Source organism: Punctularia strigosozonata (assembly GCF_000264995.1).
Source record: "Punctularia strigosozonata HHB-11173 SS5 unplaced genomic scaffold PUNSTscaffold_22, whole genome shotgun sequence".
Lineage (NCBI taxonomy): Eukaryota > Fungi > Basidiomycota > Agaricomycetes > Corticiales > Punctulariaceae > Punctularia > Punctularia strigosozonata.
This window is the reverse complement of record NW_006767454.1, coordinates 269,423-285,293: the sequence shown is the minus strand read 5'-3', so window position 1 is coordinate 285,293 and position 15,871 is coordinate 269,423. Positions and strand designations below refer to the sequence as shown.

The following is a 15,871-nucleotide window of genomic DNA, read 5'->3' as shown; positions in this document are numbered from 1 at the left end:
TGGCATGAGCGAATACGCTCGCTCCGCGAAAGCCGTAACCAGCTAGCTGCCATCTTCCGCCTCCCACTCAGGCCGACACGTTTCTTTGTTCCCTTCCAGCCACTCCTTCGCGGATGTATGTCGATGGTGGCGACAAGTGGCGCTCGACGCATTCCCGACGAGCTGATCCGCGTGTTCCAATCGAGGTCTAGGAACGCACCGCTATCTCTCTCCATCACGTCGAGCAGGGACTGTCCTTCCGCCGAAACAACGATCGCAACTCTCGTGCATATTAACGCATGCGGAGCCTCACCTCGCTCTGCGAGGCGTCGTCGATGGCCTCATACGCGAAGCACCTCGCACGCCCCGCCCCGCTTCTCGTAGACTGCTCGATCGAGAGCTTCCCATTCCCCACCGCGCTGCCGAGTGATTCCTTGGGCTCGTGTGCCCCACATCTGCACCATCTTCACCTAAGTCGGGTATAGGATATGTTGCGCCGCGCCTCGCTGATTCGAGCATTCCAGCCTTAACCTCAGCGGGCAGACCACCAACCGCGTAACCCAACTTCACTGTCGATGTTCCTCAAGGATCACTGCACGTGCCGAGCGGCAGGCCCCCGCATCCAACACATGCACTGCCGAATTTTCGACCGTTCGTACCAATCCGTCGCCTCCGCTGTGCCCGACGACGACATTCCGTTGCTCACCCTCCACGTCGAACACGAGTGGTTCCCCGTGTTCGTGACCATCTACGGCCTCCAACTCGACGGTTTCACCTGCCTCGCACTATAAGTCGGCGGATGAAAGGATCTCGCGCCCAACCATTCCCTCGCGCGCTGCGGAAGCGTCACCGCCATCCACGAAACACCCGGGCGTCGTCCGACCCGGTGCTTCTCCCGAAGCTGCGGCACCTAGCTTTGGACTTCTGTTTCGGCGACGCTCTCGTCACGGCTTGCAGCAATCTCCTATCGACCAGGCACCGGAAATTGCACGTTCAGCTGAGGTTATCTTTTTACTGGGCTCCGACTGTATGGAAGACGATCATGTGGAGAGCTTCCGCCGGATGGGAGCTTCGCGGATCTGGGATCAGCTGCGTTGGGTGCTGTTACGAAGTTTTGTCCCGGACACAGTAAGTAGCCAGGAAGCTACCTCATGGATCATTAACATCACGGAATCGGTGTTCTGGAGATTTTTCATTCGATTCCGCTGCCGAGTCTCCGCTCATTCGAACAGAAATCCGAGTTGCCTCTGGCCATGGCGACGGCGGGCAATCTTGACGTCGTTCAGCGGCATGCGCGCGTGAGAAAGCCAACAGCCCCCTCCCACGTGCGCCAACATCACATTCCTTGTCCTTTCAATCCGCCCCAGACCTATGCTAGCCTCTCTGCCATACGAGCTGTTATATCCCATCGTCGAACAGGCTGCTTCGACAGATCGTGAAACAGCATACAGCCTATGCCTTGTCGCGCCTTGGTCGAGGGAGATCGCGGAGCGATATCTATACGCGGTTATCGAGACGCATCACGAGGGAGGTTCGGACCTGTTCAGGCGCTGGCTCAGGGAGGCCGTGAAGGGAACTGTACCATCGCACGCACGCTACGTCCGACATCTTTGGCTGGAGGCCCTCTTCCAGGGTCCCTCGACCACGGATGAGCTTCGCCAACCTGAGCGCGAGCTCGACCCCGAGTTGCTCATAAATCTACTCTGGTTCTTCCCCAATCTCGAGTCGATCAGCTGGGCGCAGCGATCCGTAACGGAGTTCAGCGAGCCCTGGCGACTTCATGGACACGTCATTCGCGCGTCGCTCTCGTTACTGCGTTGTCGCTCGCAAGTCGACGGTCCGGTGAACGGCCCGACCCGTCGCGCTCGAGAACCCGGGATAGGCCTTCAACTCACGCTGAACTGCAAATTGGAGCTGTATCAACCTCAGGGTTCGCTTCAAGATGGAGACGTATTCGGCATGATCACTCACTTGCGCCTGAACGACTGCATATGGGTCCCGCCCCGGATTTTGAGCAGCTACCGCAACCTTACGCACATCGCGTTGACAAACGACGGTGCAGTGGACATGATGATAGCGTTGTACCGCCTGTTCCCGCGCGCTCTTTTGAAGCTGGAGATGTATGTCATCGAGATACGTGGACGCTGCTCGCACGAAGACTGGGTACGTTGTCTCAAGAGGGTGAAGGAGGAGCGCAACAGCGGTGAACCTATTTTCACGCTCATGCGTCACAAGTCATTGGAGAAGGACTGGGAAGAAGCGTTGTTGGATGGAGGACAGAGCATCTGGGACCGCGCGCGGACTTTCACAAGTACGCTGGACCGCGAAGATTGGACACCTCCGCTTCCATCATCGAGATGAGAGTGACAATAGCAACAATACACGACGCGATATTGACTGAGGGGTGAATCCTGTATGGAGAGGAGTGGGGTTGTCGCGTAAGGCACCAGTGCGGGTCGAAATATATATCACCGTCCATCGGGGCGCGCCCAGTACGTAAATATGACTACGAGTGTTCAGGCCACCGCTTTCGGAGCTTTTCTCGGCGTCGGGGGCCTACCAGTTCGCTCGGTCCAGCATTTGTGCCCGAATCCTTTCGATCGTTCATACCCAACGTGATACGCTGGACCTTGAGACGCCCTAGTGACAGCGCACCGCGAGTCTTCAGCGCTGCCAGTGGCTTGATTTGGGGCGTTCCGTGCGTCGCGGCTGCTCCTTTACACGTTATTACCTCAGCCCATTATTCGACACGCACGCAGGACACGGTCACAGCCGTTCCACGGTCGATGTTGTGAGTTCAGACGACGACATCTCCATCCGCATTAATTCAGTCCCATACAGTGCCGGGCGGGGTGTGCGTCGCATTACAATCCCTTCCTCAAGATCCGTTCGATGACGTCCATATGCGTCTCCCACAGGGCATCCGTCCATCGAACTGCGATAGGACCACATGCACGTCCACAAGTCCATACAAGAGTGCTTACGACACGACGTGAACATGCCGCCATACGCGTTCGCTCGCGGTCACAACAGATCCGTCAATTCTGCACCGCCGCCGTCGCCTCGAAATCTGCAAGTTCATGTCGATCCGTTGCGAGAGCGCCACCGTTTCACGGGCCAGCCTCTGCCAAGTTGCGGATGAGATCGTTGCAAGTTCTGCATACGCAGGGAAGTAAGCTGCGGCGCATATGGCGAGTAAGTACAAACCACGACGACTATACGTAGGCATCTAGTAATGTGTGTCTCTGTCCGGTTTCACTAGACAGAAGAAAAGACTTGTTGATATGATTGGACAGACTTCGTAAGAACCACCCGGGGACATCTGCACGGCGCTCAAGGCACATAGCGCGAGTACTCTACGCAGCCGCAGTGTCACGGGGAACATCGACTTCGTAGCAGCGCCCGAGTAGAAAATGTTGATTACAGAAGTGTCGTACATCACATCTCATGCACCTTCTAATTCGTCGTCGCGTCGCGCGCGTCGGAGGCTAACGCGGAACCTTCGCCACCTTCATCCTGCGAGATCTAGACGCGGGTCAGAGGCGGATGGATATCGCGAACGCAATCTCACCATGAGCTCGTGAATCTTACGAAGGAGACGGGAACAGTCATCCGCCTGGCCCTCGTGTCCAATCTCCGTGAGCATTGCCCGAGCGGTCGTGATATGCTCAACAGCCTCGGCATAACGACGCTGGTCGCGATCGAGTAAGCCCATGTGAATGTGACACCAGGCGATCCTATAGCGATCCCCGATGCTTGAAGCATGGTCGAGAGCGCGCCCTAGCTTCTCCGCGGCTTGATCATACCGCTCTTGGACACGATCAATATCAGCTAAGCTCTGCAGAGAGCCTGTAACACCAAGTCGGTCTCCGATCTCGGAGTACACGTCGTGGGCCCGTGTGAGCTTCTCTATCGCCTGGGGGTACTCGTGCTGCATGCGATGGACGTCGCCCAAGCTTTCCAGGCAATTCGCTACGCCCAGTCGGGATCCGATCTCGGAGTACACGTCGTGGGCCCGTGTGAGCTTCTCTATCGCCTGGGGATACTCGCCCTGCATGCGATGGATGTTGCCCAAGCTTTTCAGGCAACCCGCCACGCCCAATCGGTCTCCGATCTCGGAGTACACGTCGTGGGCCCGTGTGAGCTTCTCTATCGCCTGGGGGTACTCGTTCTGCATGCGATGGACGTCGCCCAAGCTTTTCAGGCAACCCGCTACGCCCGTTCGGTGTCCGATCTCGGAGTACACGTCGTGGGCCCGTGTGAGCTTCTCTATCGCCTGGGGGTACTCGTTCTGCATGCGATGGACGTCGCCCAAGCTTTCCAGGCAACCCGCCACGCCCTGTCGGTCTCCGATCTCGAAGTACACGTCGTGGGCCCGTGTGAGCTTCTCTATCGCCTGGGGGTACTCGGCCTGCATGTGATGGATGTTGCCCAAGCTTTTCAGGCAACCCGCCACGCCCAGTCGGGATCCGATCTCGGAGTACACGTCGAGGGCCCGGGTGAGCTTCTCTATCGCCTGGGGGTACTCGGCCTGCATGCAATGGATGTTGCACAAGCTTTTCAGGCAACCCGCCACGCCCAGTCGGTCTCCGATCTCGGAGGACACGTCGTGGGCCCGGGTGAGCTTCTCTATCGCCTGTGGGTACTCGTCCTGCATGTAATGGATGTCGCCCAAGCTTGAGAGGCAATTCGCCACGCCCAATCGGTCTCCGATCTCGGAGTACACGTCGTGGGCCCGGGTGAGCTTCTCTATCGCCTGGGGATACTCGTCCTGCATGCGATGGACGTCGCCCAAGCTTTTCAGGCAACCCGCTACGCCCGTTCGGTGTCCGATCTCGGAGTACACGTCGTGGGCCCGTGTGAGCTTCTCTATCGCCTGGGGATACTCGTCCTGCATGCGATGGACGTCGCCCAAGCTTTCCAGGCTACCCGCCACGCCCGTTCGGTGTCCGATCTCGGAGTACACGTCGTGGGCCCGGGTGAGCTTCTCTATCGCCTGGGGGTACGCGTTCCACATCATTTGAATATCGCCCATTCGACGCAACGCATCTGCTAGCTGTTGCCTGTTGTCGGAACGACTGCACTCTTCACAAGCATTCTCAAGGTCCTCCATTGCTAATTGGTAGTAGTCCGTTCTGTACAAGAGCTCCCCCCTGGCGGTCAGACCTTCAGCGCGAGCTATACCTATCGCGTAAAGATCCCAGTTATCAAGTAATTGAGAGATAAGTTCAGTCGAGGGTCGCAGGTGGCGCTGGAAGCGGGTGAACAAGAATGCTGCTTGCGCGACACCCGGCATCGTGTCTATTAGACGGTCGAGCTCCCAATTGAACAGGGAGATAATATTACCCGTTTCCGGGAGTAGGGTTTTGTACGCTGACTGGAAGTCGGCATCTCCGAGTTTCTTACCAGCATGCTTTTCGACCAGCTGAACGTAATATCGCAGCAGTGCTTCGCGTTGGCACGGGGGAAGAAGAGGTTGCGGCGAAGTGGCGACATCGTGCTTATTGACGTGCTCGCGGATGGGAGCAAGCACCTTGATGCCCTGGTCCTCAGCCTTGAAGGCAAGACCAGATCCGAGGACGGTCGCCAAAGCCACGTCGACGTCGTCGAAGCCCAGGTCCATCTTCTCGAGCTGCTCGGCTCCACCAAGGACACCGTCGGGCAGGCGACATATCACGGCGAGCAACGGGATCGCTTCCTTAACGAGGCGCATCGGTGCGGACTGCAGCGACATTGATATCGAGACACGCAAACTAGTCTCGCGCGATGGAGATATGTGGTCCGTCTGTAATAGCGTAGTTTTGCGTTTTTCCCATCGCTGCAATAGGTGACTGCAGGTCGACGATGGCTTGAGCTGGGCGAGGAGTTTGATCGCGAGAGGAAGACCATCGCATTTCTGAAGGAGCAGATCGAGGTCTCGATATTCATTCTGCGGCGTGTCTGGTTTCATGGAAAGGAAGAACTCGCGAGCTGGTATGTGACCTAAAGGGTCGAGGCGCATAGAAGACCACTGGACATCCATGTCGGCGGGTGGAGCGTCTCCGCGCATAGTTACGATGAGCTGGACATTGGATATCCCAGCTAATGTCCTGAGTATGTTGGTGAGCTTTTGCCTGATGTTAGGAGTGTCCGAGTCCCAAGGACTCTCGAAGTTATCGAGAACAAGCACGACGGGACGGCTCGCTGCCCTCAATTTCGTTTTGAGGTGCTCCATGGGATCCCCGTTCACCGACGAGCTACGGTCCACGGCCCGGATAACAGTGGCGACGAGGGATGCATCAGTGACGACTGTGTCGCAAGGGATGAAGTAGCAGTCGTTCTGGCCCTTGACAGCCGAATCGTCAATGACGCGAAGCGCCACGGAGGTCTTGCCGATCCCTCCTGTGCCTAAGATAGCTATATGGTGCTGTTCCGCGGCGCAGACTCTGCCGACTACATCCTTCACGATGACATCTCGTCCATACAAGCGGGGAGGGGCAGGAACGAATTGGAGACTGGTACGATGCCGTCAGTCTATTTCATCACACAAGACTAAACTGGTCGACGAACCTTTCGTCCGCAGAGACACCGGCCTTCGCACCACTCGAAGTACCCTCTACCAGTGGGGCCAAGTGCTTCTGCACGACGGAGTCGATCCGAATCACTTCCGTGTATATCTCCGTCAAGACGGAACGGATATCCTTCACGTCAGAGTGAACTTTCTTCACGCCCAAGCCTATGTCCGTCGCTTTGGAGCAAACATCGTCCAATCGAGAGTACATGACGCCAACCGCAGCGTTCAATGTCATCAACCCTAAGCGGACCTGGCTGGTGACGACAGCCTGGGAGCAAAAAGAATGTTGTCAGGATCGCGAACAATCTGCCAGCGTTCGATCGCACCGTGAATTCTTGGAGGCATCTATCGATCTTGGTGTTATAGCCCGAAATCGTATCCGCTATATACTCCCTCCTTCGGAGAGCCCGGAACCAAGCTCTAAGTGAGAATCGCCTCGACAGTTTGAGCGGTTCTAGGCCTTTCTTTATCTTCGTCAATGTACTAAAGGAGACAAGTCAGCACGATGCGATATCTTGTTCTGCGGCTGCGGGACGTACTCGTGGACCGAATCTAGACACTTCTTCAGGTCTGCAGGCACGTCCTCGTCCCGTTTACCGTCGAGGATCCCGAGCATGGTGCCGGTGAGCTTGAATACACGGCCGGCCAACTCTTCGCAGTCCTCTCGGTTTTTGCGGACTTTCTATAAAACAGCGTGTCAATATGAAACGGCCGAAGGAAGAGTGCACGACTTACCTGCACCATCTTGATGAGCTCCCTTGCGACCTTGACGGATCCTTTCAGAGGTTCGCAGATGAAGACGCCCTCCGTGAGAGCCTCGAAGATGGATAAGACCGTCTCGCCATTCGCCAGGGCGCGATCCAGTCGCTTCTGGTAATTTGCGACTTCGGGCTCCTCGGAAGGATTCACCGCGGGCTGAGGAGGGGAAGCCATGACAAGAGCGAGCGTTGGGGTCTCAGAATTGACGACGCTCGGGCATATATCCGTGTACAGCCTAGTAGCAGACACAGCACGTTTTGCGCGTGGGCAGTCATTTCGGGACGAGGCGATGCGAGAGGCCGTAAGTGGCAAGTATTCTTGTGCCGATTCTGGGCGAGGGATGGCAATAGTGCGCTGTTTCCCTCGGAATAGAGCATGAACAGCGTGCCGGCGCTTGGCCGGAACATGAGATCTAGGGTGCATTAGCATCGTGCGTTCTCATTTCGCTCGGTGGAGCACTTGCACAGTTCATCCTGTGCGTCGCAGAGCTTGAGGATGATGCGCATCATCGACAGCAGCGCGAGTAGCGTCCATGCAGGTAGGTTTCAACCTCCGACAAGCCGAAGTTCGCGGATGTGTTTCTGTATTCGTCGCCTCCCAGTGAGTGCCCACCTCGGCGACCCGATGTTCTCTGGATAGTCATGGCTGTGGCATACGCGCACAAGAACAATGGAATGATAGGCGCTTTCGAGTCGGACGGTCTCTTCTTCAGGCTTGTTCTGTCTTACCCCGCCCCTCGATCCGGTCGTTCCTGCACCTGGTGTTATCCTCACGGGAACGTTCGGCGTCCGCATCAGACCGCACGGGAGGAAGTGACGGGCACGGCGTGGTGTGAAGTTGCGAGGGGCAATCACGTCGTCGAGGGGCGGAGAGCTTCCATGGGCACGATCCGCGTCTGGCCCACGGTGGGGGGGGGGGGGGGGACGGTGCGTGGACAAGGAGGCGAGTCAAACATACGTTCGATGTACGGTGTTGTCGATGCTTACCATGTCTTTGCGTGTAGATCACAGGCGCGAGGGCCATGTAGTCGCGGCTACCTTCAATCGCGTCGAGCCTAGTCTTCGTTGCATCCACCTCTCGGCAATGAGCTGACAGGGATACTTTTTTCTGGCAAACTCATGACGTGTGCTACCGGTGCTGTGACCAACTTTCTCTAACGTGCTTACCAGGGATTTAACGCGTCTACCACGTCGCACGGGAGGATGTGGAGACAAAGTCCCCAGGTTATACACGATTAGAGGCTATCGCGTCGCCGAATTTTGGAGTGTTTCTACGAGTTCAATCATGTCTGCGTATTGGATGCCGCCGAAGACCATTGCTTAAGCGGCCGTGGGCCTCATCACGCAGGTGAGTCGCGGGTGTCGTTCGATGATATGGGCCACCGAGCACGCCTATTCACCTCCGAACTCGCCTGTCCAAACCCACGTTCCAGCCCATATCAGATCTACGCTCTGTATCACGAGCGGCTCCGGATGTCATGAGCAGGAACGTCGACGCTAGTTCTGGCCGAGCGGTAGCTTCAAGGAACGCAGACGACACCGACAACTCGTGCCCGCCTCCGCTGGGCTGCCCAACGCACCAAGGATGTTCGGAGTCCCGACGCTACGCCCTTGTCGTGGACAACCTTCGAGGACAGACGTGCCCCATCCTGCACTGGAGTTCTCACTCCGCTACGCATTCCTGTTCCTAAGGACTGGACATGTGCGTATATATGCCAAATATCGATGCATGTCTGCGATTCCGGGAAGGGATGCTGCACTGCCCGCGATACACAACGTGCTTCGACCTGAAGCCGCGTGTAAGATAGTTTCCGAGAATTCCATTTGCATTTATTGCATGTTCGACCTCGAGGCGCGTCCGGGGTAAGGTTTGCCTCGTCTTTCGAGCAAAACGATCGATTCTCCTGCGACGACATTGGTCTATCTATATACATACGATGCCTTGTGCCGTCGGTTCTCCCGACACAGTGGCGGCAGACGGCGAGGTCCAGCCACGTTCTCGTGCATAACGCCGAGCCTCTCCAAGACAACGTCCGACTCGATTTTGCTCGTGTTCGGGGTGTAGAGGTCGCATACTTGGATCGATAGCGTGCGGTCGTCGCGTGGAACCATCTGCAGAGTCCAGACGAGCAGACGAGCTCGTCAGCGCCGAAGTCGCGTCGGTACCGCTGCCGCTGCCGCTGCTCGTAGGCCACCAGATAACCCCCAGAATCGCGTCGGCCAAAGCGAAGCCGCGCCGCGATTCGTGGTACGATCCGTTACGATCTTCGATGTTGCCATCCCACCTTGCCCACTTCCTACGGGCTGATCGACGAGAGGCGTCGCCGCATCGTTGAGCGTGGTGTCCTCCGTATCGTGGCATCGATCACGGGAACGTTTGTCCAACGGGAAGGCGGTGTGCGCAAACCCGGGTACTCGGTGCAGCCCAGCACGAAGAAAAACAGCATGCATGCTGTCTTGTCCAAGTCCGAGTGTGAGGCGTACGGCGCCCGGGGGAAGCTTTCGTAGCCCGTGCCTCTCCTTGGGACGTCCTCGCAACAGTGACTGGAAATGGCTGCCTGGGATCGCCTCATATCGCTCCGCTGCCCGGTCCGGGTCACGGGTCAAGGGTTGGACGCAAGTTTTACTGTCTGAGAGGGCAGGGGGCATGATAAGCTGGAAGATAGGAGGGTGGGAAGCGTGATGCACCGGGTCTATGCAGGCTCGCTTGGAGAGGAGAGGTTGATGCGTCGTCATGTCAAACGGAGTGGAAGCAAACAGGAGGCCCTGGAAAGAGAGACCGATGGGCAGGTGGCGGCCAAGGTGCTTGCGGCTTTGAAGCGGTATCGTTCATGATGAATGACAGACTGGGTCGAAGGGTCAATGGGTCTCATCCCGTATAGATAGCCTATGAATGGTAATTTACTAGAACAACAAGACCGGAAGGCGTTCCCGAGACGAACGCTGGAGACGGCGGTAGACGAGAATAGTGCACGAGCAGCGACGCGGATGACGGCCAGATCGTCCATCTGACGCGATCCATGTGAGTTATTGGGCCCGCGTCCGCCTGAGGGACCTGATGTACTTCTGAAGCCGGTATCTTGCGTCTACGGAAGCTCCGCCATCCATGCATTTGGCGCTAATACTTATATGTCCCGGGGAGGATGGGAAAGGTACGGCGCGGTCTCGAAGAGGGCATCTGGTTGACGAGCATAGAGGACCCCGCGAGCGATGAGAAAGGGGAGTTCCGTGGAATGCGGGTGTGGATCTGAACAGCACCAAGCGCGGAGGTGGACTCAAACGGCGAACGCGACAGTCCAGGCAAAAGAACAGCGCTCTGCCAAAACCTTTCGACTGAGATAGCGCCACCCGTGTTACCATATTTGGACAGCCAATCGCCTTTGCGGCCTGCGGGCCTGGGGCTTGCGGGCTTCTTGCGACGGGTCGATGACAATGCGAGGCAGAAGAACCCCAGCCGAATCGATGCTCGACCAACGTCTATATAGCGCCCGCTCTCTTATGCTCGCGTTGCTAGCCGACACGCCGTGCCCATTGTCATCGTCGTTCGCAACCTCGGATAATGAGCTGAAGAGGATCGCGACGGCACTCGAAGCTTTGCCGTGAACGGTCCAACCGGGCGCTGCTAAGCAGTCGCGAGACGGAGGATCATCGAGGCGCGGATATCATAGCACCTCGCCGCCGCGACGCGGGCAGAATGTGGTCAAAGCTACGCTCGTCGTTAAACGTCGTGGATCCAGATGACGACGGCCCCATCTGCGTCCAGTTTCGTGCTATCCAGTGGCGGGTAAGCCATAAACGTTTAAACCCTCAACAACTCCTTCTGGATGATCCGGGCGATCGTCCATCTTCCATAGGGGCATCCGTTCAAAATTAAATAGCACCCATATGCCCGTCCACAAGCTCATGCGAGATTGCTCACGACACGACGCGAACACGCCGCCATACGCGTTCGCCGGTGGTCACAACAGATCGCCAACTCTGCGCCGCCGCCGTCGCCTCGAAACCTGCAAGTCCATGTCGATCTGTTGCGAGAGCGCCGCCGTTTCCCAAGCCAGCCCGGGGCACCCACTCACGAAGCTCTGCCAAGTTGCGGATGAGATCGTTGCAAGTTCGGCATACACAGGGAAGTAAGCTACGACGCATACGGCGAGTAATACAATCCACGACGACAATGTCAAGGCATCTAGTAATGTGGTACACGATTTCTACCCGGTTCCGCAAGTCAGAGAAAACTTGGTTACATGATTGGACAGGACTTCGTAGAAACCACCCGGAACATCTGCACGGCGCTCAAAGCGCATAGCGCGAGTGCTCTAAGCAACCGCAGAGTAACGGGGAACATCGACTTGGTAGCAGCGCACGGGTAGAAAATGTCGATGACAGAAGTGTCGTACATTCTTCTAAGTCGTCGTCGCGTCGCGCGCGTGGGAGGCTATCACGGGCCCTTCGCCACCTTCATCCTGCGAGATCTAGACGCGGGTCAGAGGCGGAGGGATATCGCAAGCGAACGCAATCTCACCGTGAGCTCGTGAATCTCACGAAGGAGACCTGAGCAATAATCCGCGTTGCCCTCTTGTCCGATCTCCGTGAGCATTGCCTGAGCGGTCGTGATATGCTCAACAGCCTCGGCATAACGACGCTGATCGCGATCGAGTAAGCCCATGTACATGTAACAGCAAGCGATCCTATAGCGATGCCCGATGCTTGAAGCATGGTGAAGAGCGCGTCCTAGCTTCTCCGCGGCTTGATCATACCGCTCTTGGACACGATCAATATCTGCTAAGCTCTGCAGAGAGCCTGTAACACCGAGTCGGTCTCCGAGCTCGGAGTACACGTCGTGGGCCCGGGTGAGCTTCTCTATCGCCTGGGGGTACTCGGCCTGCATGTAATGGATGTCGCCCAAGCTTTGCAGGCAATTTGCCACGCCCCTTCGGGATCCGATCTCGGAGTACACTTCGCGGGCCCGGGTGAGCTTCTCTATCGCCTGGGGATACTCGCCCTGCATGCGATGGATCTCACCCAAGCTTTGCAGGCAATTTGCCACGCCCAGCCGGTCTCCGATCTCGGAGTACACGTCGTGGGCCCGGGTGACCTTCTCTATCGCCTGGGGGTACTCGCCCTGCATGCGATGGATGTCGCCCAAGCTTTCCAAGCAACCCGCCACGCCCTGTCGGTCTCCGATCTCGGAGTACACGTCGAGGGCCCGGGTGACCTTCTCTATCGCCTGGGGGTACTCGTCCTGCATGCGATGGACGTCGCCCAAGCTTTTCAGGCAACCCGCCACGCCCTGTCGGTCTCCGATCTCGGAGGACACGTCGTGGGCCCGGGTGAGCTTCTCTATCGCCTGGGGGTACTCGTTCTGCATGTAATGGACGTCGCCCAAGCTTGAGAGGCAGCCCGCCACGCCCAGTCGGTCTCCGATCTCGGAGTACACGTCGTGGGCCCGGGCGAGTTTCTCTATCGCCTTGGGGTACTCGCTCTGCACGCGATGGACCTCGCCCAAGATCTGCAGGCAATTCGCCACGCCCAGTCGGTGTCCGATCTCGGTGTTCACGTCGTGGGCCCGGGTGAGCTTCTCTATCGCCTGTGGGTACTCGTCCTGCATGCGATGGACGTCGCCCAAGCTTTTCAGGCAATTCGCCACGCCCAATCGGTGTCCGATCTCGGAGTACACGTCGTGGGCCCGAGTAAGCTTCTCTATCGCCTGGGGGTACTCGTTCTGCATGCGATGGATCTCGCCCAAGCTTTTCAGGCAATTCGCCACGCCCTGTCGGTGTCCGATCTCAGTGTTCACGTCATGGGCCCGGGTGAGCTTTTCTATCGCCTGGGGGTACTCGTTCTGCATGAGGTGGATGTCGCCGAACATCTCCAGGCAAAGCGCTGTTGTTGCTCGATCCCTGGCTCTGCTTGTTTCAACAAGCGCAGCAGTCAAATCATCCTTCGCTGCTGCGTATTCATGCATATTCATCAAGAGTCTCGCCCTGGACATGAGTCCCTGCGCAAGGGGAACCCTCCACCCGTTTCTCCTGATCACAATTCGCTTTACTCGAGAAACTTTCATTCTATATTGTGGCCGTTGATTGAGTAGTTCGTCGATGAGCTCGGTCGAATGCCGTGTGTAGCATTGAAACCGGGAGAACATGTACGCGGCCTGAGCAACACCATGTGTGCATCTTCGAGCCTGCCGGAGCTCTTGCGTGAACAAGTAGATGATATTGCCTGTTTCCGGAACCAAAGCCTCGTACGCCTGCTTGAAATCGCCATAGCCAGGTGAAACCGACCCATATTTGTCTAAGAGGTTGACGTAATATTGCATGAGTGAGTCATATTTTGGCTGCGGCAGGTCGTGATGGGCCATGACGTGCTGACGGATCGGAGAAAGCACCTTGATGAAACCCCCAGGGGCGACGTATGCAAGCGCACTGCGTAGAAGCGCCGCGAGCGCCTCGTGGACCTCGAGGCCGAGGTTCATCTTGACCAGTTGATCGGAACCTCCGACGACGCCATCGGGCAAGCGACAGATGACCGCCAGCAGCGTGAGGGCATCTGGAGCCGCTTTCATCATCTCCGAGTTCAGCGACAGCTTGATCGAGACGTCTAGACTGGTTAATCGCGTCGGAGATCGCGTTTCCGTGGTGAGCAGTGCGGTAGATTGCGATTCCCATCGTCGTAGCAAGAAGGAACAAGGAAGTATCCCCTTCTGCTTCGCGAGGAGATCGATGGCAAGCGGTAAACCGTCAACCTTCTCAAGCAATGCGTCCATGTCTGTATATTCGGCGGGTTTGGTGTCCGGACACATGGTTAGAAAGAGCGCTTTCGCTGATTCCGCATCCAAAGGACCAAGTTGAACAGGGGTCCACTGAACGCCTCCGTTGGCCGGTGGATGGTTCCCTCGCATCGTCAAGACGATTTGGACCCCGGGAAGGGACGAGAGGGAGCTGAGGACCTTCGTCAGCGAGTCGTGGGTTCCTCCAGCGTCCCACGGGCTTTCAAAGTTATCCAGGACGAGGACGACCGGGCCCACGGCCTTGATGCACCCGATCAGCCTTTCCATGGTGTCGCCCTCACCTGAGCTACCGCCCAGAACCTGGAGAATGGCAAGGACGAGAGCCGAGGCCGAAAGCAGGGTATCACACGGCACGAAACAACAGCGGTTCCGAGGTTTGATGTCCGGATGCTCGAGGATCGAGAGCGCAACGGACGTCTTGCCGATTCCGCCGGTACCGAGGAGAGCTACGTGATGTTGCGTTTCGCTCGCGAGCTTCTGGACCACGTCATCGACGATATCGTCTCGTCCGTAGAAGTACTTTGGCGGACGAGGCACGACGGATGATATCTGTAGTCTATAGGCTAATATGAGAAAGGCGTCTTCTACACATGCGCAAAACATCGAACCTGGGTAGGGCGGAAGTGGACGGCTGGGAATGAGGGCGTCGTTAGCATGCGAAGGCACGATCGATAGGACACCGACCACGGGGGCATGCATTTCCATCCTGATATCAGCGACGATGGCAAGCTGAGGATCGACCAACAGCGACGTCAGTTTTTGTCGTCAGCCGAAGAGCAAACGGCGCACGTTGAATCGTTGGAGGCAGCCGGTGATCTTCTTCCTATGCCCAGATAGCTGATCCGCCACATATTCGCGCCTGAGAAGCGCCCTTCGCCACGCCTTGAAGGAGAAGTCTTTTTTGAGTATCAGCGGCTCGAGGTCGGATTTGATTTTGAGCAGCGTGCTATGCAAAGTCGTCACGACGTGTCGTGTCATCGAGCAGAAGGAAACGCACTTGTACACGTCATCGACGAGGTAGGTCTTCAACCGCGCGGGTATCTCGTCGTCTTGCCTTCCTTTCAGAAGTTCAAGGATTACTTCCATCAGCATGAAGACGTCGTCCGCCAAGTCCTTGCACTCCTCTTGGTTCTTGCGGACCTTCTGAGGGACGAATATCGGACTCAGTGGACAAATATCTTCAGAGATTCCGCAACGCACCTCCACCATTTCGAGCAGCTCCTTCGCCAGCTTGACCGCACCTTTGAGTGGCTCGCATATGAATATGCCCTCGGTTATAGCTTCGAGTAGAGACAGGGCGGTCTTGCCCTGTCGGATAGCCTGGTCGACGTGAGGATTGGCCTCCCATTCGTCATCAGGCTGTCTGCGCCGGGTCGTCCGTCTTGATGGGCTGACCATTGGAGCTGGTGTCTTGAGATGTACGGGAGGAGAAGATGGAACGAGAGGAACGAGGCGAAGGCAGAGTACTTGAGCAAACCGAAGACACGTGTATAGCACGCACAAGCGCCTACATGGGTCCAGTTTCGGTCTCAAGAACTATGCAATGCTGTTCAGCGCTCAACGCTTCGGGAAACCTGCACAGGTTAACGGGCGGTCCAGAACGTCAGGCTCTGCTGTCAAGCAATGCATTCGATATTGAGGCGGGGCGAAGTGCAGTTCGGAATTAAGCAGAATAGTCCATAATTCCATTGATCAATGGTGTCGAGCGGATTTCGGGTCGATGCAGCTCGAAGTATGTAACCAATATGTAACCCCAATGAACTTTGGCCACTCGCTCGTGGCGGCTGTGCAGCT

General features: G+C 57.0%; 3 protein-coding genes across 3 annotated transcripts; 1 reads left to right on the top strand and 2 right to left on the bottom strand.

Annotated features, from left to right (window-relative positions):
• Positions 1–1,008: 1,008 nt before the first annotated feature.
• Positions 1,009–2,340, top strand: PUNSTDRAFT_47957 (uncharacterized protein; the record flags this gene model as incomplete). The annotated part of the gene is made up of 3 exons (XM_007389004.1): positions 1,009–1,107; positions 1,212–1,304; positions 1,399–2,340. 3 exons carry the CDS (start codon positions 1,009–1,011, stop codon positions 2,338–2,340), a joined length of 1,134 nt encoding a protein of 377 aa, XP_007389066.1.
• Positions 2,341–3,435: 1,095 nt separating this feature from the next.
• Positions 3,436–7,465, bottom strand: PUNSTDRAFT_146930 (TPR-like protein; the record flags this gene model as incomplete). Its single annotated transcript, XM_007389003.1, has 6 exons — positions 3,436–3,504; positions 3,551–6,473; positions 6,529–6,800; positions 6,859–7,015; positions 7,072–7,214; positions 7,268–7,465. 6 exons carry the CDS (start codon positions 7,463–7,465, stop codon positions 3,436–3,438), a joined length of 3,762 nt encoding a protein of 1,253 aa, XP_007389065.1.
• Positions 7,466–11,276: 3,811 nt separating this feature from the next.
• PUNSTDRAFT_146929 (TPR-like protein) lies at positions 11,277–15,475 on the bottom strand (the record flags this gene model as incomplete). The annotated part of the gene is made up of 7 exons (XM_007389002.1): positions 11,277–11,759; positions 11,810–14,633; positions 14,686–14,708; positions 14,762–14,806; positions 14,867–15,023; positions 15,075–15,220; positions 15,278–15,475. 7 exons carry the CDS (start codon positions 15,473–15,475, stop codon positions 11,691–11,693), a joined length of 3,462 nt encoding a protein of 1,153 aa, XP_007389064.1. The 3' UTR covers positions 11,277–11,690.
• Positions 15,476–15,871: the final 396 nt, after the last annotated feature.